Source organism: Bubalus bubalis, chromosome 23, assembly GCF_019923935.1.
Source record: "Bubalus bubalis isolate 160015118507 breed Murrah chromosome 23, NDDB_SH_1, whole genome shotgun sequence".
Lineage (NCBI taxonomy): Eukaryota > Metazoa > Chordata > Mammalia > Artiodactyla > Bovidae > Bubalus > Bubalus bubalis.
Genome location: NC_059179.1, coordinates 27,413,171 through 27,436,650, shown reverse-complemented (window position 1 = coordinate 27,436,650; position 23,480 = coordinate 27,413,171). Strand labels below are relative to the sequence as shown.

Sequence of the window (23,480 nt, the reverse complement as noted above, 5' to 3'; positions counted from 1 at the left end):
AAATAAAGTTAACTTTACAAGTAATGTTTTTTTTTTTTTTCTGGTCTTTCTGTAAGACTTTATTTTTAAATCATTCATGCTATGAAGAATTTTCTTTCAGTTTGGGATAAAGAGGCAGAATAGAAATAGCTGGGACTTAGGAGCTGTCCAGGGCCATAGCCAGGAGCTGAACCCCAGGTTGGTCAGTATCTTACAAATGAATGAATGTCATTGTATTTCTGTCTCTTCACTTGTAAAAGATGATGGGGAAAATATTCTTCCTAAGGCCATATAGAAGTCTCAATAGTAATTCAGGTAGTTCCAAGTATATAGAAATAGATATTATTGTGCTATATGAATAATAAATTAACACCAGGTATTGGGTCCTTATTTTTGCAGAGAGTTATACTGGTTTTGCATAAAGGCCAGCAGGCAGTGGCCCTTGCCTTCAGAAGTGTAATCTAGTTGTGGTGTTTCAGAGTTTGGTGGTGGCAGTGGTGGTGGTACTTTGGGGGAAGTGGGCCGTGGGGGATCTCTGAACAAGTGAAATGCATAAATGCCTTTATAGAGAGGCACCAGCACATTTCTGAGTGCTTGGACTTTGCAGTGTTGCAGCCAGACCATCGGTTTCGGTCTTGCTCCATCACTTTCTTAGTATATAGAGTCTGAGAGGAGACTTCTCTATAGCATCTGTAACAATGGAATTGTGTGAGGGTCAAGGTAGTTTAGGTTACACACACAGGGTAATGCCTGGTGCAGAGTCAGGTGTTATTTTTCCTTTTATCCTTTTTTATTATTAACAATCAAAGTTTTATGAGAAACTTAAAGCAGTTGTAAATTGCAGCCAGTCAAAATGACACAGGAAAGCTTCATAGAGGAGGTGGTCTTTGGGTCAGACCTTGAAAAATGGATAGGATTGAATTGAAGAGATTATTCCGCGTAATCTTGGAATAATCAGGGAAGGAACATGAAAGCCCCGAGGGCTTTGGGTATGCTGAATAAGTGGGGACAAGGAGCAGGTTTTTCCAATTCCATTCTCTGGTTTCCTGGAGGTTCCTGGAGGTGTGCTTAGGTCTAGAAGAAGGCCAAGCAGGTTGGCCACTGGCCTCTTTTCTACTTGGATTCTATCTTTTTACTTTATTAGGATTTCATAAAATGTTTTTCCTTAGAAAAAAGAAAAAAAACACTGACTTAAAAAACAAACATACAAAAGTTACTGTGCTAAGCATGGGACATAGAGGTGCAAGGTGGAAATATGCCAGGCTGAGCTATTTCTTCTTCCTGTGGTGGACTCTGGGAAGCCGTGGAGACCTAGGAGCAGAGATGTGACCGATTCAGAGTGTCACTTGAGAAAGGTGACTCGTAGGAGCAAGGATGGAGTAGAGCCAGCTTGCTATGCTGCAGCAAATGGATGTAGTCAGTTGCATCCATCAATAGACATTTATTGAGTTGCTGGCTACTCTGAGCCAAGAAGTGTTCTCAGCATGAGATAGAGCCTCTGCCTTCATGAAGATTCCATCAGTGGAGAAGGCTGGGCAGGTAACACATTGAAGGTGACACTTGACAAATCATACTGATGGTGAAAAGATCCTGAAGAAAATAAGAAAATATAAGAGAGTAGAAAGGGACTTCCCCAGTGGCCCAATGGTAAAGTATCTGCCTGCAATGCAAGAGACACAGGTTTGATCCCTAGGTCGGAAAGATCCCCTGGAGTAGGAAATGGCAACCCACTCCAGTATTCTTGCCTGGAGAATCCCCATACACAGAGGAGTCTGGCAGGCTACAGTCCATGGGCGCGCAAAGAGTTGGGCATGACTGAGCATGCACACAGAGTAGAAAACAACAATGGAGCACCTATGAGGGCAGCTTGTAAGCCTAAGGCCTGAACAAACTGACCGCAGAGAGTTTGATGACCTTCTTGGCCGTTTCCTGCCAAGAAGGTTGGCCTTTGATCTTTGGTGAGCAGTGGTAGCACATGGCAGTTACACATAGTTGGTTAAACTGGAAAACAAAGTCCAGAAACATCCCTTGTCATCAGCCCAGGGGCCAAGTCACTGACAGTTGTTATCATATCACTCTCCAAAGATGGTTTGATTAGTTTCCTAAAGTTGAATCTTACTTTATATATTAGTTAAGGATGCCTTTCTGTGATGACATCTGGGATCCAGAATTAAAAAATAAAATAAAAGAAAAATCCAGAAAGTGGCTAATGATCTGAAACTGCTTTGACCAGTGACTTGGCCTGGAAAATGCATATAGCAAAGGCACCCATGGATCCGTAGTTCCATGGAGGAAAGAAAGGTCATTCCTGATAACCAGGAAAAAATAATTCCACTGGTCTAAGTTCCAGTTGGCGAAGAGTAATGCAAAGTTGTGAAGATGTAGAAAATTTATCCAGTTAGTATTCATGCTTTATCCTGTAGCTGGAGATTTGGAGAACAGTACTCAGATCCCTCAGAGGAGGGGGCTGGCAAAAGGGAGTGTATTACTGGGAGCTTAGATAAGCATGCTGAGATTGGAAGGAGAGACCTCTGCAACATAGATGTGTATTCTGCAGGGTTGCCAAGGGAACAAAAGGAAACTGGAGTTTGAGGCAAAAGCCCAAACTTAGACTGGGCCATTTTGGAGAGAGTGAGAAAATTATCTGGCTTCCAGTCATCCAGGCTGTCCCAGGTTCTTCTGAAAGTATCTCTCATACACTTTTGGCAGTGTAATTTGAAACCTGATTACCTGGCCTTTTGTGCTTCCTAGGATGACCAGATTGAACGTACACTTATATGTGGGTAATCAGCTCCAGTTTGAAGAATAAAAGAAGAGACTGTCAAGGGCTGACATAGGAATTGAGTCTTGGAAATTTTCTCTATTGATTTTAGCCATGTTGTCATAATAGTGTTAGGACTGGCAGTTCCAAGGGAGAGAGGTACAAAGTTGCTTTCAGCCAGGCTTTCATATGCAAAAGGCAAGGCTTGTGTTAAGGCTGGCACTCTTCAATGACTGATGAGAAAGTAGAATATGGGAGTGATCAGTTTCATATTGGAGATTGTTCCTAAGTTAACTCTAACTACCTGATTTTTTTTTTTTTAACTGTTTGAACAGAGGGTAGACTATGGTGTCAAGACAGTGGAGGGAATTCTCCTTTCACACATAGGAAATTTGGCATGTTGGGTAGGTGATCAGTTGGATGAGAGAGTTGCCACCATTTGTTTAAATTGACATTAACACATCCATATTGGGATGGCTAGGAAGAGAAAGCAGAAAAATATCCCCTTTCTTGCCTGGGGGAAAGAAGACATGATGAGGAAGAGAATTTGATGCCGAACTTCCACCTAAGCTCCCTTCCCTTTCCTTTCATCACCCTTACAGGCAGGAGAAAACAAAAATAAAATACAATCTCAAAAAACGGAAGAAGGACCACTGCTTGCAACATTTCATGTCTCATAAGCAGGATTGCTAATACCTTCCCAGGGACCATTCCAGCACACCGCTGCATACCATTAATTGCTTAGCAGATGTTCAACAGCCTTCTTTTAAAAATATTTGAGCCAGAGTATATTGCTGGAGGGAGGGGCAATGCATAATTTGGTTTGTCTCCAAGGAAAAAGAACTGTCTCCTTTCAGGAATTTACTAGCCTTGCTTTGTTTTTCAAATTCAGTTCCCTGTTTGCTTTTATGGGAACACAAGGTAAGCGTTTCCAGGTACCTGGATGTCATTAGAGACAGGATTTCTTTTGTTTCTCCCACATGTTCTGATTGGGAATTCATTAAATTTGGTATCTAAGTGAGCTAAACTTTGAATGCAGTCCTTGTTTTGTTTTTATCTCTTCCCGTGCTTCTCAGTTTCTGTACAATTCCTCCTGGGGTCCTCACTGCTCCTGATAGCGGCGTTCCTGAAACTCTCTTGAAGTAAAGATTTCAGATTGTGTGAGAATAAGAAGGGATGAGGAGCTGTTATCAAGAAGTTTGAGAGAGGGCCATGCCTTGAGTGGCTCTCTTTGGCTTTTAGGACCCCGTGGCAGCTGGCGTCATGTTTAGCAGACAGAGGGAGTATGACTCAGTCAAGCTGGGGGCTAGACTGGAAACACTGGTGTTTTGATGGAAGTGTACTTTTGCTCATGGTATTCCCAATTGGAACATTACTTCCCTTTCTCTAATTTTCTACATCATTTAAGTGTCTTTATATTTTAAGGCTCAGCTCTATGTTAACCTTTACATGTTGTTTTTCTAGAACCCTTTACCTGGATATCATCTATCCCTTGTCAGAACTCATATGGGTTTTTTAAAGCTCTATCTGTCTGATCCTCATCCTCTCTGCTAGTTAATTTCCTGAGGATACAGTTCACCATGTCTTTGTAGAGTCTCTATCATTGTATCTAGCACAGAAAATTGCATATATCATGTGTTCAGTAAATAGTGCTTTTACAAATAATTAGAGATATAATTAATTTATAAACTGTAGTTCAGTTCAGTCACTCAGTCATGTCTGACTCTCTGCAACCCCATGGACTGCAACACGCCAGGCTTCTCTGTCCATTACCAACTCCCGGAGCTTGCTCAGACTCATGTCCATTGAGTCGGTAATGCCATCCAACCATCTCATCCTCTGTCATCCCTTTCTCCTCCCACCTTCAAACTTTCCCAGCATCAGGTCTTTTCAAATGAGTCAGTTCTTCACATCAGGTAGCCGAAGTATTGGAGCTTCAGCATCAGTCCTTCCAATGAATATTCAGAACTGATTTCCTTTAGGATGGACTGGCTGGATCTCCTTGCAGTCCAAGGGACTCTCAAGAATCTTATCCAACACCACAATTCAAAAGCATCAATTCTTCAGCATTTAGCTTTCTTTATAGTCCAACTCTCATATCCATGCACGACTACTGAAAAAACCATAGCTTGGACTAAATGGACCTTTGTTAGCAAAGTAATGTCTCTGCTTTGTAATATGCTGTCTAGGTTGGTCATAACTTTTCTTCCAAGGAGTAAGCGTCTTTTAATTTCCTGGCTGCAGTCACCATCTGCAGTGATTTGGGAGCCCCCCAAAATAAAGTCTGTCACTGTTTCCATTGTTTCCCCATCTATTTTCCATGAAGTGATGGGACCAGATGCCATGATCTTAGTTTTCTGAATGCTGAGTTTTAAGCCAGCTTTTTCTCTCTTCTCTTTCACTTTCATCAAGAGGCTCTTTAGATCTTCTTCACTTTCTGCCATAAGGGTGGTGTCATCTACATGTATGAGGTTATTGATATTTCTCCTGCCAATCTTGATTCCAGCTTGTGCTTCATTCAGCCTGGCATTTCGCATGATGTACTCTGCATATAAGTTAAATAAGCAGGGTAACAAGATACAGCCTTTGACTAGGTGGATCACAACAAACTGGAAAATTCTTCAAGAGATGAGAATATCAGATCACCTTACCTGCCTCCTGAGAAATCTGTATGCATATCAAGAAGCAACAGTTAGAACTGGACATAGAACAACAGACTGGTCAAAATCAGAAAAGGAGTACAACAAGGCTGTATAACCTGTAGAGATACGTTCAAAACTCTCATCTTCTTGGTTATCCTTTGGATTCAGTGTGTTGGTCTATGAACTGGTCTCCATGACATGTTATAATGTGTGTGTGTGTGTTAGCCACTCAGTCATGTCTGACTTTGTGATCCCATGGAATATAGCTGTCCAGGCTCCTCTGTCCATGGAATTTTCCTGGCAAGAATACTAGAGTGGTTTGCCATTCCTTTCTCCAGGAGTCCTGTTTTAATACCTCTTACCCAATAATGGGGGAGCCTTGCCTTCATTTAAATAGTAAGCTTCCCAGGAAAACCCACCTCTGTGCTTTCCTTATGTCAGATATCTTTTTTAAGATGTATGATAGTTGTTGATATGTATGTTGTAGAAAATGGGTGAGTTGAAGGAAAATTGGAGCTCTATAAAGGAGACCTAAAGACAATGGGAGAGGGACTGACAAGAGAGATGTTCCTGAAAGATACAGAAGCAAATTTAACTTATTGGCCATTATTTTACCAGAATAGTAAAATAAGGAGCAAAGCAAGTTCTGTCTCCCTTCATGACAGAGCTCAGGGTCTCAAACCTTAGATCACACTACACTTACCTGATCAAACAAACCAGACCTTCTTCACATCTTTTGTAATGTCTCCCTTGAGTTCTCTCTTATCCATGTTTTTACCCTGGCCTTCTTTTTATTGATTGATTGACTGACTGATTTTCTCCTGTATTTTAAGAGCTATGATGTGTGATGTAGGGATGGTTTAGGGAGAGTTTTTCCAACAAGACTCACAGGAAGTCTTGGGATCTGCTGCAGAATATTTGATGCCTGTAGGTAATTACAGCAGAACAAGCCTGGGCTGTTAACAAAATATCCCTAAAATGCCAATAGTTTTCTCATTGCTTCTGGTAACTTGGGATTTACTCAAGGGCACACAGTTCATTTCCAGTTTATCATCTTACTTCTCCACATGACTCTGTACCTCACTATGCAATGATTCCTTTAAAACTATGGTTTTTCCAGAGATGTGAAATAAACTAGTACTCTTGCTCAGTGTACACTGGCTTGATCTGGTCCAAATACTAGTTGCATGAAGCTTTCCTAATTTTAAATCAAGAAGATGAAAAGCATTGCATGTGGAAGATTCAATAAAAATGAGCCTTCATGCTGAATAGGAGTTCACTCAAAGCAGAGAAAATAAACCTGCCAGGTTGAGGGGCTATGCTGAGCAGAAGCAGAACAAAGTTAAGTTTATGTGTAAAGTGATTCATAGTATGACATGTTTGTGGCATTTAGATACATACCCTCAAATATTCCTAACTGGATATTAACTGAAGATATAATTATGAGCAGAGGAAAGAGAGAGGGATACAATTCATGGGAATTAAATGTGTCATTATTTGACATGTCATTTATATTATATACTTTGTTCATCATCCATGCATAATGTGAGAAAACTCTCATCAACACATGTTTAGTTTACTGTTACAAAGTATGATACACATGATAAAGGAAAGAAGGGGCAGATAAATGGGTTTTCTAAGACCATAGGTCAACAGCCAATAATCCTTTCTCATTTTACAAAGTATTTACCCATTTTACAAGGATTTTTCAACTCTAGTAGCAAGAGATGGTCATTTATTTGATAGAGTTGGAAACCTAGAGTCTCTTTTATAGTTGCCAAAGCAGATAGCTGCCATGGTCATGTTAGTTTGGTGCTAGTGTTCGTCACTTAGTCATGTCTGACTCTTTGCGGCCCCCTAGACTGTAACCCACCTGGCTCTTCTGTCCATGGAACTTCCCAGGCAAGAATACTGGAGTGGGTTACCATTTCCTTCTCCGAAACAGACAAGTAAAGAACCATAATAGGAAGCTGGGACTAGCAGGTGGGCACTCAGGTGAAGAGACCAGGACCAGACAACGCTTTAAACTGTGAGCTTTAGTTTATCACCTTTTAGTAGATTGCCAGGTGAAGGGAATCTGCTGACCGGTAATGAACTAAAGTTTTAACTGCTGATACAAACCTCTCACGCTACACCAAAGTCTGTAACTTTGTTCCTGTGAGGATCCATGGTCATAAATTAATTCAGCAATTATATTTGGGAATGGGGATGGGGACAGGGGACAGGGGATGGGGAGAAAGCAGCTTAAAAAACGTATTGTTTCTCCTTTGGTAGAAGAGATGAGGGCAGTGAGACTAGAAATTAATGCCTCAGCAAGCAAAGGGAAACACTACATTTTATTTGAGGACACAGAGCCTTCACTAGATGAATTCATATTAAATGACAACCAACAGCACTTAGGGATTCCGTGCATTTCACAGGAGTTATTTATTGGATAAATAAACTCAACCTTGAGAGATGAGACTTCTGTACAGTGGCACTGGAAAAGCTGGTGCTAACTGGTTCACTCAAAACATTTGGGATAAATAGCTGCCTGTTCTGTGGCTGGAAAATCTCTTTCTAGCTTAGGGTAGGCAATCCCTGCTATAAAACAGTTGCTCTTTTATTTGGCTGTGCGTCATAGTTTCGGAGGAAGCTTCATCAAAGTTGAGCTTCCTCAGGCCTCACTGCGTGTTCCTGGAATCAGAATCCCAGGGATCTTTGGGAATCTGCCTTTGTAACAGGTTCCCCAAGAGATGTTTATGCAGCCAGGCCTTTCACCAGTCTCAGCAGCTGCTCTTACAAGCATTCTGCAAACAGAAATCTATCTGCGTAACAAGGAAAGGTGCTCGTCTATCTCCAGCAATAAATCTGATTTACAACTCAGGGCATCCACTCAAAACAGAGGCATGCATTTAAAAAAAGGAAAAAAGGCCCTTGATATTAAGTGTAGGAAGAAATTAGTAATAAACATTAAAATCTAATTCCTTGACGTATTTGGAGCAAATTTAATTGGCCGAATGAGTAGACGACAGTGGGAGTAAGGGGAAAAAAATGAAACCTGCCTCTGAATGTGGGATAGACTCTATCCATAATCTAGATGGATGGCAAAGGCCAGCCAAGAGCTGTGGCTGTGAAGCAGTTGAAAAATGATTAAAGCGTGAACCAGAATGTTGGTGGCAGAACAGCCATGGGTTTTATGAAAGTTAAACAAATGATACTATCTCGGTGTTGTTAATGTGCTAGTGTGAATAGAAAATGATACATCCACACCTCTCTGTATTTCTGCACATATTAGAGAATCAGCGTGCTCTTCCACTCCTAGTGGTGGGGGTCACTGTTCTGGGGTTTTGGATACTGATTGGTAAAAAAAAGGTAAAAGCTTAATATTTCGCAAAGCCTCAAATCTCAGGCTGAAATTTTTTACAATGTAATACCACATAACTGCTTTCAACCCCTCCTATCTGTCTAGCAGTTGCCTTGTTTAAGCTATTATGTTTAGGAAGCCTGTCCTTTGTCAAGGGTATGTGTGGGTTTTTAATAAAACTGTTATCTTGTGTTATCTTAGCGTCCATGGTTGCTGCTGACTGGTTCAATTTCTTTTCAGGTGTAATAAAAAGATATTATCACTGAGATGTTAGAGAATTAATATTTCCCAGCTTCGCTTACTACCTCTGGATATGTTATGAGTCAATGTGGGAGGGGATAAGGTACTCAGAATTTCAGTCTAGGTCAAGATACATCATGAATTCTGCCTAACAGTTTACACTGAGAAAGACCCTTTCACTTGAAGGCAGAAGTAGCATGAGTTCAGAAGCTTTAGAAAACACAATATCATATAAGCCACATTGTTATACATGCAGATGCCCAATTGTGAAGTTGTGGAGGTCAGAACTGTAAAGTGAAATAGATGGTTACAATAACATTTTCCATTTAGGGATGAAATTAGCACTAGTGGAATTCATCCACAACCAATAAATTTATCTGTCTCTTTAGTCTCTGGTTGCCTTATGATCTACACGGTTATCATTTACGAGTCTTTTGTGAGTAAAGTCATGCTTGTAATACTTTTCCTTTCTTCTGTTTTTCCTCTCAAATATTTTTTTTTTCCTCTACACATAATTAGGTTGTTTCACAGACATGTGGACCCAGTGGTTTTTGACAGTTATTAAGCTGTTATGGTATTATGATAAGTAATAACAGGTGCTGAGATATTAAATATATCCCTTTCCCAAAGGTGACTAAATGATTGTGATACTTTCATAAATATGCCAGGGACCAGCAATGAAGCGGTTCATTAGCTTCTGAAGATTCATAAGCGCTTTTTTTTTCCCCCTAAGATTTCCTGGGTCTATAGAAAGGCATGAATGACTATAGGCTAACTGCCCTGAAGATGTGCCCAGAATCTCCTGGGCAGAGAATGGTCAGATGAACAGTTCGGAAACAGTACAATCATATATCAGGTTGGAAATAAGCCACAGTTAGGATGCAGGAGATGCAGTTCCCTTCAGGGAACACCTTCCAGAGAAAATGGGACAACCAAGGAAGATAGGCGAACACATGCACAATACAGAGAATATACCAGAACCTAGGACGAGCTACCTTTTAGGCACTAAGTTTCTTATACCTACAGGGACCAAGGCTGTCAGGCCATATCTGTTGTGTCTATATAAGATTTAGTAGCACTCCCTTTCATTCTCAAAGTGTCCTAGTTTAGAAAAGAACATTTATGGTCATCTTATTTATACCCTGGCACCCTGTCAGTAGGGACAAAAGTCCATACCAAGAATTGGATAATGTAGAGCCCAACAGTAAGAATTACTAATTGGATGTTCAACCCATTGAAATAAAAGGGTTTTGAAGAGAGAAGGAGTAAGTAAGCTATTGCTGTGTAACAAACCACCTCCAACTTCAGTGGCTTAACAGTAGCATTTATGATTGCACATGAGCCTGTGTGGCAGCTTGGTGGTTCTTCTGATTTTGTCTGTATTCACTATGTGTCTGCAGTTAGCTGCGCATTGTTGGGTAGAGAGCTTTACTGATCTTGACGGGGCTGCCCCGTGTTGGGGGTCGGCTGGCTGTAGGCTGGCCTAGAATAGCCTCAGTTGGGATAATTAAGCTCTGCTGCACGTGGTTTCTCATACCTCAGTGGGCTTCCCTGGGCTTGTTCTAAAGTGGCAGTGACAGGATTCCAAGAAAGAAAGCAGAAGTGTGTGAGACCTTGAAACTCACACTGGTACACCATCACTTGCGTTGCATTCTATTGCCAAATCAAGTCCAGTGCCAGCCCAGATTCAAGGGGGTGAGGAAATGAATTTCTCCTTTTGGTAAGAGAAGCTTCAAATTCAAATAGCCTGCAGCTTGGGCACAGAAAGAAGTATAGAGTTGAGGCAGTAGAGCGATCAATCTACATGAGGCTGAGCACTCTCCTCAGGGAGATCTGAAATGCTTTTAGGTAGTTTAACTAAAATTAATTTAAAATTCTCCTGGAGTCATAACAGGATAGAGCTACTATTATGATTAGGTTGGATTCGTTGACTTTGTTGTTCAGGTCACTCAGTCATGTCCGACTCTTTGCAACCCCATGGACTGCAACACGCCAGGCTTCCTTATCCTTCACTATCCTGGAATTTATTCAAACTTATGTCCATTGAGTCAGTGATGCCATCCAACCATCTCATTGTCCCCTTCTCCTCCCACCTTCAATCTTTTTCAGCCTCAGGGTCTTTTCATATGAGTCAGGTCTTTGCATCAGGTGGCCAAAGTATTGGAGCTTCAGATTCAGCATCAGTTCTTCCAATGAATATTCAGGATTGATTTCTTTTAGGATTGACTGGTTTGATCTCCTTGCAGTCCAAGGGACTCTGAAGAGTTTTCTCCAGCACCACAGTTTAAAAGCATCAATTCTTCAGTGCCCAGCCTTCTTTATGGTCCAACTCTCACATCCATACATGACCACTGGAAAAGCCATAGCTTTGACTAGATGGATCTTTGTTGGCAAAGTAATGTCTCTGCTTTTTAATACTCTGTCTAGGTTTGTCATAGCTTTTCTTCCAAGGAGTAAGAGTCTTTTAATTTCATGGCTGAAGTCACCATCTGTGGTGATTTTGGAGCCCAAGAAAATAAAGTCTGTCACTGTTTCCATTGTTCCCCTATCTATTTGCTATGAAGTGATGGGACTGGATGCCATGATCTTAGTTTTTTGAATGTTGAGTTTAAAGCTAACTTTTTCACTCTCCTCTTTTACCGTCATCAAGAGGCTCTTTAATTCCTCTTCACTTTCTGCCATTAGGGTGATGTCCTTTGCATATATGAAGTTATTGATATTTCCCCTGTCAATCTCAATTCCAGCTTGTACTTCATCCTGCCCAACATTTCTCATGATGTACTATGCAAAGAAGTTAAATATCCAGGGTGACAATATACAGCCTTGACATACTCCTTTCCCAATTTCCAACCAGTCCATTGTTCCATATCTGGCCCTAACTATTGCTTCTTGACCTGCATAGAGGTTTCTCAGGAGGCAGGTAAGATGGTCTGGTATCCCCATCTCTTGAAGAATTTTCCACAGTTTGTTGTGATCCACACAGTCAAAGGCTTTAGTGTAGTCAATGAAGCAGAGATAGATGTTTTTCTGGAATTCTCTGGCTTTTTCTGTGATCCAGCTTGGATTTGGCTGTTACACAAATGCGGGTGCTCTGTCATAAGGTTCTGTAAACCCTTCCTGTGAGCTAGATAAACTTTCTCTGTTCCAGCCCCATATAACTTTAATTTCTGAAAAAGAGATTTCAGACTTCATGTATTTTGTAATATTCAAGGCATGTAAGTAAAGGCTGACTTTGGTCTGCTTTAGAGGCAAGAGAGGAAAAATCAATCAGTTTGGCAGACTTGAACTTGCTTTTGTAACTTCTTGACAGCACTAACTTCTGGATCAGAAATGTAATATGAGTTCAAAATTCCAGGATCATAGAGCAGATAGATTTCCAAGAAAGTCCCTTTGGTAGAATGAGTATCAGTACAGACCACAGTAAGGATATTTGCAGAGCTTCATCAGGGTGATGCTGCCATATTGTTGACTTTCAAACTGAAAAATAACCTAAAGAGGCAAGGCTGCAGCCAAGGGGATTAGTGATGCTCCGGATGAAGCATTCCCTAAAGCATGTTGTGTGGACCCAGGTCGGCAAAGGGCATGTGCCCCAACGACTTTATGAACCCCTGTGATGAAGTCGTGTGAGTTTCCTTCCTGTAGGACTGCTGTGAACTTTCATATACTGAATCTCCAAGATGGGGAATGTCATATATACAGTTTCCCTAAATTATCTGGCCATGAACTCTAGTTATCTTTCAGGGCTTGTCCTCTATAGACTACACTTTTAGAAATAGAATAGCAATGATATAATGGTTTTAAAGTCATTGGGTATGTACCATCTGCCAGACACCATGTTGCTGCTACTGCTGCTGCTAAGTCACTTCAGTCGTGGCCGACTCTGTGCGACCCCATAGACGGCAGCCCAGCAGGCTCCCCCGTCCCTGGGATTCTCCAGGCAAGAACACTGGAGTGGGTTGCCATTTCCTTCTCCAATGCATGAAAGTGAAAAGTGAAAGTGAAGTCGCTCAGTCATGTCTGACTCCCAGCGACCCCATGGACTGCGGCCCACCAGGCTCCTCCGTCCATGGGATTTTCCAGGCAAGAGTACTGGAGTGGGGTGCCATTGCCTTCTCCATGTTAGTACTTTATAAATTCCATCTTATTTTATTCTCACAGCTTTCTAAAATAGGCACTAGTTTTATCTCCATTTTGCAGATGAGGAAACCGAGGTTCAGTTTAAGTCATTTAGTGTGTCGGCAAGTGGCCAAGTAAGAATCTGATTTCAAACAGGGACCATATCAGTTATTTCACCCTAAACTTAAGTTTCTGAGTTCACTCTCCTCTCATATACTCAAGCCTCAAGCTGTGACCTTACTTACCACTCACTGTGTATGGATCACTTTTCACAAGAATTCTTGTTATTCCTGTAAGCATCGCTATTATCATAATCAGTCTGGGTCCTCATGAATAGAATATAATAATTCAGTGCATTTCTGCAGGATTGTAGAAATGACATGTACCAGCATCAGCCTTAGAACTGTCAAGTCACATGCTGTAATGCTATGTCCATGCTTTATGGTGTGTGTCAACTGTGGCAAATAAACCACTCAGCATTTGCCCCTTCTACCTTGTTTAGGCTGTAATTGGAGAGGGATTAATTTATGCTTATTGCAGACAGTAAGCTAAAGCTCATTTATCATGAGTGTTCATTCCTCAGCAAAACACAGACAAACCCACCTAGTAATGTTGGGCAAACTGTGACATGCATCTGAGGTTGTGTGGAGTAGCAATAGTCCTGTTTACCTTCAGACACAGATCGGCAAGCAGGAGTCGCCCACGAAACACAGAGGGCAGCAGTACTCAACCTCTCACTGCTGCTGCCTGCTTCCTGCCGCTGAGCAGTGACTCGCGATGCAAAGATGGCCGGGGGAGTGCATACATTTTAGACCTCGGGATACAGAAGCTCATTTTCCCAAAATAATGTGCGAATTTCTTAACATTGTTAATGCCGCCTGCTTGTAAATGATGATTTGAGTGGGAACCATTTAGATTTGAAAGATTTCAGCTTGTGATGGGGAGATAGAGGAGGAGGAAGGGGAAAGAAGGGACAGAGAGTCCATTTGTGTGTTTGCTTTCTGTGTCAGTGAGAACCTGGCTGCAGCAATTTCTTCACTTTAGTTTTACATTTATTTCAAATTCCAACCCTTTCAGGCAGCCTTAGTATTCTTCCTGGTTTCTCCATAACACTGATGTTCCTTTTATTCTGAAAGGGCATTCAGCTGGGAATCAGAGGTTCAGTTAATACAGCTACTTGCCTTTACTCATCCTTATATTCCACAGCTTCTCCCTGGGCCTCCCTTAATTCCCTGTCAAATGTGGGGTTTGCATTAGAAGATTGCCTTTAATTGCTTTCCAGTATTATTTCCAAAAGTGTTAGGATGGTATTGTGATAACATCCAGAGAGAAATAGAGTGAAATTTTTATCTTTTAGAGTTACAGAGGAAATTATATAATAGTGAGACTTGCTTCAACATAACCCAGTGTTGGGGTTGTGGGCACTGGACAGGGTAGAAATAAAATAACATTGTCTTTGGGTTGATGGTTATTGAAGAGTGATGGATGCATGAGGGTTCATTCTCTATGTACACTTATCACTGATAAATTGTTGTTTAGTTGCTAGGGTGTATCTGACTCTTTTACAACCCTGCTGGGCTCTGTCTGTGCAGTTTCCCAGGCAAGAATGCTGGAATGGGTTGCCATTTCCTTCTCCAGGGTATCTTCCTGACCCAGGGACTGAACCCACGTCTCCTGCTCTGGCAGGCAGATTCTTTAACACTGAGCCACCAGGGGAGCCCACCACCCATAAATACACACATGTCTATGTATGTGCATCTCCATGTTATCAGAGTTTAGGAGCGTATGACCTAGGATTCTAATCGGTCCTTTGAAAACATAAGAATACTTTGACCTTGTCACTTGTTAATTTGCTTCATGTGCTTTACTTTTAGCCTTTAGCCCCATTCTCAGAAATATCTTTTAAAATTCCAGATATCTCCTGCTGAAATTAGCCCAGGGTTGAAGTATATAGAAAAGTGTGCATGTGTGTGTATGTGTGTGTTTGTGAGAGAGAGAGAGAGAAGAGGGACTTTAAGTCTTGGTTCTTCCATTTACTTGTCCTGAGTCCTTTGGAGCGACACTAACCAGGGAGGCCCTCACGGTTCCTGTCTGTTCAGTGGGGATCACTACCCTTCCCTCCACAGTGAAAGTCAGTTGCGGTAATGTCTATGACAGATGGAAGGTCTTCTTTACCCACTGACCTTCTACGCATCGTGATGTGAGTGCTGAAGTATTCCCGGACCCCTTTGCACTGCATTTGCCTAAGTAAATGGAAGAGACCTTTATTTTTCAGTTTCGAGCCCAAAGCGCGTTTGCCTTGGGTGTTCTGTTCAGTGAACCCATCCTGTCTCCTCACACACACACTTCACAGCTTAAATGCTGCTTGACTTAGGGAGGAGAATCAGAGATGTAGCTTCATTTTAGCCCTTCCTAAAAGCTAATTCTACTAAAACAATAAACCTGTTTTCTGAGAAAGAGGGCTTGGTTTGTATTTTTCGCCAGAACTGGTATATGGAATTTCCAGTCATAGTTACTGCACGCCTGGGATGTAATCGTTGAATCACCGGACAGAGCAGAAGCAGCCTTGGGTCTTGTTTGAAACCATCAGCATTGCAGACACCTATCCTGAAGTTTTGTATCTGGGTGACCATAACATTGTGCTCTTGGCTCTCAACAGAAAAGAGCCACAGAAAATGGTGCTTAGAGGTCACCTGCATCCCTGGATATTGGGCTTTGCTTAAACGGACAGAAGGTAAAGGTCAGTGGCCAGGCTTCTAAGGGGTATGCGTGGTTTGCCTTTTATGCTGGAGCTATGCTATGTTTGCAAAATGTCGGTGTTTGAGAGGGTGAAAATTAATTGCAAAGTCATTAAAGTAGAGCAGGCTGACCCTGGGATAGAGGAGGGAGGTTTGCAGGCGGAGGGAGATGCTCCCCAGAGCCGCACTCTAGGAGTGAGAATCTTTCATGGATGCCAAGGCATCTGTTCAGTCCAAGAGCAGGACTCACTGTCTCTGAGAGACTGGCGCCTCCTGGCACGAGCTGTCTGGACTTTGGCAAGTTACAGAGATGATGCCGGATTTCACATCTTTCCTCCCGCATCAGAGCAGCTGCCTCGTAAAATATTCACTTAGCCATCAGTTTCCTATGTGTAAAAAATATAAGCAACCAGTTCTCTCACATGACAACTGCTGGGATAGGAGTGAGAGGGGTTGGATAATTCATGAACGTATTCCTGCTGGTAGTGTTTCTGGTTTTCTGCATTACTTGGGGGGAAAATCTTGCATTCAGAATATAGACAAATTTAACAGTCATATTATAAATATTGATTCAAAGCAGTAATAGCAGTAGCAATAAAAGCTAAGACTCATAAAGGGCTTACTATGTGCCTAGCAACGTTATCCATGCTTTAACATACATCGATTCATTTAATCCTCACAAAAACCCAATGAGACATGTACTTTTATTTTCAGCTCCCCCGATCAGGCATGGGAAGGTAAAGTAACTTGCCCAGCAACTAACAACCAGTCTGTGGTAGGGCAAGCCTTGGACCTAAGCAGGCCGGCTCCACAGTCTGTGCTTGAAATCGTTCCACTGTACTTCTTGAACAGGCCAGTTGGAGCATTCTGGGGCCTGGGACAGGCTCAGATGCACCCACGTGTCTGGCCGTGTGAGGTACATCATGTGTGCACATCCCACATGGCACTGTGGGATGCACCAGGCCTCCGTGTGAATGCCCCAAACCTGTCACAGAGTCACACCCACCCCCCTGCCTGCCAGTGACTGTACCTTGCTTTTCTCCCCTAGCCCCGCTGGTGGACCTCACTCCAACCCACAGTGGCTCTGCCATGCTGATGCTGCTGTCCGTGGTGTTTGTGGGACTGGCGGTGTTCGTCATCTACAAGTTCAAAAGGTGGGTGTCCCCCTCCACAATCTCCCTCCTTCCCTCCTCCTCCTCCCCGACAGGTTCAGAAGCCTTTGTGGTCATGATGTACACGTCCCGTGCACAGCAGTGATGGTTTCTGTTAATGTTTTAGGAAGATCCCGGGGATTAATGTTTATGCCCAGATGCAGAATGAAAAAGAACAAGAGATGGTCAGTCGAGTCAGTCACCCTGAAAGCAGGCCCTATGTCCCTCAGACTGAACTCAGGCGGCCTGGCCAGCTGATAGATGAGAAGGTGGAGTCCCAGCTCATAGGTAAATGATTCCTGGTAGCCCTCAGCTCTTCAGCCTGAGTAGTCAATGGCTGGCTCTCTCTCTAACCCCTCTCTGGCTTGACGTAACCACTTTCTATGCTCTAACATCCCTAAGAGAAACAGCTAAGATGCCTCTTTCCCTGCTTCCTTCCTTTAGAAAAGAGAGAGAGAGAAAAAAAAAAAGCTTTCTCGCTCTTATCTAGTTTTTTCTCTTCTGAGTTTATTCCTTTTTTGCAAAAACGCTTGCTGAAACACTGGGCTTCAAGTGTTCATGGGCAAAGAGCAGAGTATGTGCTCTAACAGTATATGAGAAAGACAGATCAGAGCTCAGAGGCTAGAGCTGCTGATCCTAGAGGGCTGGGAAGGTTTTGGGAGCCAGGGTTTATAATGACCAGAGCAAGGCACGGCGCCCCCACGTGGAGACAGTTCTAAGGATGGCAGACTGCTCCAGAACACAAGTAGAAGAAAGACTGATCACCCTGGTTTTTTGTTTTTTTTTTTTTTAATCTAGCTTTAATCTAAAATTGTCCCCCAGGAAACATGGAACCTAAGAATTCTGAGGACAAGAGCCATCAAGTTGGCAGGACATGTCAGGAGTGAAGTTTCCTGGAGAGAGCACTGGAGGGTTAGATTGTCCTAGAGCAGCTGGCAGATTTCTTCCTCCTTTCCACCTGTGCCCTACCAGAAGTCTTAAAGTGGATTTCAACATAATTCAGTAGGGCTCATGCTGCCTGGAAAGAAACCAGGGGAATCCAACAGCTAGGTGTAGAAAGTCTCAGGGTAATTGCTATATTCTACTATTTATTGTAGAGGAAATTTCCCAGGAAATTAGGTAAATCCGTGAAGCCACCATTGTGATCCATTTCTCTCCTAGTCTCCTCCTGTCTGGTGGCCATAGAGTTGAAGCTGTAAATGTTTCCATTTAGACCCTGCATTGCTGACTCTGATGGATACATTATTATATAAGCATTCATGCTTTACTCCAATGTGATAATGCCAAACCACCTAGAAGGTCCTTAGCTAGGACTGTTAATCTGAAACCTGGAAAAGAAAGAGAAAAAAGTGCTTAGAGGGAAACAGCATCCTCTGTTTAAACTAGTCTGGGAAAGTTCTGTGCCTATATTAAGGGGAAATTTAAATGTGCTGCCTGGCTTGTATGGGAGGTAATGATAACAGCCCCCACATCTGGTGTCCAGTTTTCACAGCATGCTTCCTTTTATTTGAGGAGACAAGGTGATAAATGAGTAATTGCTTTGGGTTAAAAAGAAAAAGGTTTTTTGGTCTTCAAGTCCAGAGAAGCGCTTACCCTATTTATTTCTAAAGCTTCTAAGTGCATTTTTGTGGGTCGTTTGGTTTTCAATCCCATTTCCACGGGGTGTGAAGCATAGGCAGTGTTTGCTTTATTAAAGTAGCAATCCCTCCTTCACCAGGAACAGCTCCCAGTGCCTTGCAACCTGTCTGACACCTTTCCATTTCCAGTGTCATTAAATGAGTAAGTGTTACACGTTTTCTCTTAGGAGAGTAGCTTTACCCTCCCCTCCCTCCCCTTCTACTCAACCTGGTGACTCATCTCTCCGATTGCAAAGAGCAAGACACGCCACTCCACCTTCAACGCCAAAGCGGGGATCGGCTGGGGCTCAATTTGCCATTTAAGGAAAACCCCCAAAGGCTACAGGCGACCTGCTGATCAGGAAAGAATTTCGCTCTTGTCAAGTGCATCCTTCTCCATGACCACTAACTTTGTGTTTTGTTTTTTTTTCCCTTTGTTGTTCTGTTTCCTATCTTGCCAGGAAGTATTTCCATAGTTGCTGAGAATCAAAGCACAAAAGAAATCCCTACCTATGTAAATGTTTGACTGGAGGACGCCAGTAAAAACAAAAACAAACAAATAAAATAAAAACAATCAAAATCCAAACAGACAAACAAACACTCACTGCATCGGGACTTTTTAATTCTTCAGACACAACAAGGGTTTTTAGCTTTAAGCCTGTGCATGTGGACAGTACCTTGAGAACATGCTTGGAGGGGTAGTGTACAGGTGCTCTATTTTAATGGAAAAAACACTCCCCTCCCCCTTTCTTCTTCTCTCTCTTTTTTCTGATCGGTCGTGTTTGTAGAAAATTCCTAACATATATAGGCCAAGGAGATCTGCATGTATTTTTGGAAATATTCTTGGCTCTAGATTTAACAGCTCTTTTAGCACTATAGGCTGATGGGTGGATTAGCCACCCCGGCTCTTTTCACAAGACACAAAGACATGCACAGGAGTTCAAAACCCTGAGCTGTTTCTCTGTTCCACTTTCCTTGTTGCTATTTTCCCCTTCTAAGTTATCTTGGGGAGCTCTCTTGGCTGACAGCGGTCACAAGGTGGCCTTCTCCATTCTGAGTGGCCATAGGGACAAAGAAGCAACTTCAGGCTCCATGGATTCAGGCAGAATAGGGAAGGAAGGAAGGAAGGAAGGCAGGGGGCAAGTGTGTCAAAAGTGGACCTGGGTTTCCCGTTTCCCCTTCCAATCATGATGACCTCTCCTCTAGCTTTCCCTACTCCTGCCCTGTGTAGGAAACAGAATCCCAGTTTACCCGCGTTCTGACCTTCCCATTTGTCTGCTCTCCAAGTGTGGTCACGATCTGTCAATGCCTTTGTATCTCTTCCTTCCAGTCCCCAACTTACCCTACAACAGCTCCTGCCTTTTCTTCCCAAACACGTTGCTAGATTCTGGACTTTCATCCTGATGTTCCTTAAAAACTGACCTCGTCTCTGCCAACCCTGCCTCCACCACCCAAAGTTTCTGATCTCTGTGTCAGCTTTGCACATGTCCACGCATGCAGCCTCCATATACATCCTGCCCTGCAGGGGTCAGCTTCATGTGTTTGTTTGGTTTTTTTTTGTCTCCTCCTGTAGAACCTGCCTTTTCTAAGTATCCTTGCCTTTCCCCACCTGGAAACACATAATGTGTGTGAAAGAGTTGAGAGATGCAAAGCAAGTCAAACCTGGCCCATGTATCTTAGAAAAGAAAGTGTACGAATGAATGGTCGTTTTTCCTCACAGCTTAACAAATATCTCCTGCAGTCAGATTCCAGAAGATTCTTGTGAGAAATGTTCTGCATGTGTTACTGTGTGGCAGGGCAATTTCCTCCTGTGATGGTTGCTATTACCCAGTATTTCTTCTTTTACAGTAGAGTGAAATTATTTGTAAAATAAAACCGATGTTAAGCAGAAGAAGAACCTAGTTAATGGATTTAATGTTTAAGAGTGTCAAAAAGTCTAAGAATATATGGAGGTCTTGCCATATTGGGATGGGATTGTGGTTATGTCGGATGACCCTAGACTTCTACATGTGTGCTCTCTGCTCTGTGAGTCTCATAGTATCAGCAAAGGACAATTTAATAAGTGTAAAGGGGTGGAGTGAGCAGACTCAGGCAGATTGGCTCAAAGCAGGAAGAAATCCCCGTTCTCCCAGGGCCATCAGAAAAGAAGGTCCAGAGACAGTGGGAAACAAAAGTATGTCCAACAGCAGCCCTTGGAGTATTATGGATTGGATAAAGCCCACTCTAAAATATAAGAGAAAGGACAATGGCAGTGTCCTAGAGATCCTGATGACCCCTGCCTTTGTGTAGCTCAAGTAAGGAAGAGTAGCAAATCTTCATTCAGAAGTTAATCAAGCAGAAGAGTTTATGGTTGAAGATGCTTGGTATGAATCTGGGAAACAGATTGTGCCTGAGGCCGCCATCTATTTGTAGAACTCAATTGATCCCCAACCTGCCAGGCTTCCTATCCCATAGGAAACATTTTCATTGATCCTCTTCGATTGGAGCCTCCCAAATTTAATCTGGAAGACAGTGTTTGGAAACCAAACGAGGCTCATTCACAACAGAACAGGGAGTCATCAGAGTTGCAGTTCAATTAATTTTAATTGGAAAACTGAAAAAGGGAATAATACTCAATCTAGCACAGTGCCTTGCTTAGAATAGGTATTAAGAAAATTAATGTTGGAAGAATTAGTGTTGGAAGAATAAATGAATACACGAGAAGACATAGAGAAGAATGGGATTGTAAGTCCTCGTCTAAAACAGAGGTGGAGATGAGATGCCTGGCATTTTGGGAAGTGATCACAGATGGCCAGTTCTAGATTCAGCATCTCCAAGGTCCTCATGTTCCTCTCCTTAGAGCTCCCTCCCACCTATAGGAGACTGGTGAGGCAAAGTATTTTGCTCAGAGGGGATCTTATTGTTCATATGATCTAGCTCCATGGTTCTCAAAGTGTGGTACCCAGAGACCAGCAGTATCAGCATCACCTCGGACTTGTTAGAAATCCAGATTTTATGTCCCCTTAACATCAGACCTACTGAATTAGAAACTGCAGAGTTGGGGCTCAGAAGACTGTTTTTACAAGCTCTTCAAGTGGTTCTGAAATACTCTAAAGTTTGAGAACCATCATGGGAGGCCACACCAGCTCAATCCCAAAGAGAAGGTAGTGATGAGAGCCTGCCAATGGGAGGGACCCAAGTGCCTACCTACTCACTAACAGCAGGTACAAACACATTGAGGAGTTTGGTGGGCTCAAGGCCAGAGGAATGGGTGGGGAGGGATGGATGGGAAAGGCAAGATTCAGGGCAAACTGCAAATCTGATACTGAAACATTTTCCAAAATCCCAGAGGGCAAACTGTGCATGCTCCACTCTGAACTACCCAACCAAGGTTTCCTCCTTTGCCTTATTTTTAATTGGATTCATTCTCCAAAATGCAGAGTTTGCTTTGCTTTTTTTCAGAAGTTCCAAACAGCAACTTTGAGAGCAATGGGGTGCTTGGCAGCTGTTCTGTGTTTTCCAGGATTCCAACTGAGCATTGAAATTCCCTCATTTGCCAACTTATTTTTATAGGAAGCCAATTAAAAAAGAAAAAAAAAGAAAGTTTTCTTATAGTATTGAAACTACTTCTAATTTTAAAATGACTTTTTTGATGTATTTTTTGTTAAATACTATGTAGTGTAATGTATAATTGCTCTTGTTTATTGCTTTTACAATCATATTTATTAAACAGATAATGTCTCTAAAATCTATGCCTCAAGGTGTTTCTTTTATTCCAAACCTCAGTGTTCAGTCCAGATATAGAAGCGCTAAATCTATAGGGTTTCATAAAGGCTAAATGCATGAGAGTTTAGGAAGCACCACAGGTTTGAGGGCTTTGCATTTGGGGGGCTTTGGATTTTGCTGTTGAAGTAGGATATATAGTCTACTGCCTGAATGCTACCCGCATTTCAGTTGACTGTATAATGTCTGTTGGTTTACTATTGCTTTCTTCTATTTAAAAATCACCCTAAGCTGGTTACATTGGAATGAGTACCATTCTTACTTTTTGTTCCTTTAAAATGAGAAATTATTGACATGGAACAAATTCATTCAAATTTGTTCAGAAGCTTGTAGTTACTGAAGGACCAAACCTGCATGTAATGGACTGAAACTTGGGGAGAGGGAAGAGCTCAAATGCTAGAGTAATTATGGCTTTGCTACAGGAATCAGGACAATGGAGTTTTCCTCCCACCTCCAGCAGCTGTGTGACCTTGAGCAGAGCTTTAGTGTCCTCATGTGGATAATTTGAGGGAAAAGGACACCTCCCAGAACTGTATTCTGAGTGGGCGAGCCCTGTCCAAGAGTTCCAAATAGCTGACTTAAACTTGGTGGAAAATAAAGAAGTGGACTGGATCCAAATCCTTTTGGCTTTGTGGCGTGTTTTCTCTGTCAACGATTTGTACTTGTGTTTCGCTGAAACATTTGTGCAGACACAAAGCCCTCCAAAGCCTTTTCGAAGACCTGCCAGACTCAGGATGGCATTGCCTCATTAGAACGGTCTCAGCATGCATGGGAATTTCTGTTGTTTTTCAGGTGAGCTTTCACCTTTCCTTTAACACAGACTAAACTTTCCTTCTGACCCCTCATTGTCTTCCAGGCCTATACTGTTTTTCTCCATCAGCAGCAACTTAGCTCCTGTGTCACTGAGGGTGAAAGTGAAAGTTGCTCAGTCATGTCCGATTCTTTGTGACCCCATGGACAGTCCATGGAATTCTCCGGGCCAGAATACTGGAGTGGGTAGCCTTTCCCTTCTCTAGGGGATCTTCTCAACCCAGGGATTGAACCCAGGTCTCCCTCATTGCAGGCGGATTCTTTACCCGCTAAGCTAGAATTCATAGTATGTCACTGAGGGTACAGCCAGTCAAACAAA

General features: G+C 42.4%; 1 protein-coding gene across 1 annotated transcript in view; it reads left to right on the top strand.

Annotated features, from left to right (window-relative positions):
• The window catches only part of SORCS1 (sortilin related VPS10 domain containing receptor 1), a 673,129-nt gene extending 651,862 nt beyond the window's left edge, over positions 1–21,267 (top strand). Inside the window, exons 25-27 of the mRNA XM_045164209.1 lie at positions 16,871–16,976; positions 17,101–17,261; positions 19,051–21,267. Coding sequence (XP_045020144.1) covers positions 16,871–16,976; positions 17,101–17,261; positions 19,051–19,115 — 332 coding nt within the window. The 3' untranslated portion in view covers positions 19,116–21,267. The remainder of the gene's footprint in view (positions 1–16,870; positions 16,977–17,100; positions 17,262–19,050) is intronic.
• The last annotated feature ends 2,213 nt before the right edge of the window (positions 21,268–23,480 follow it).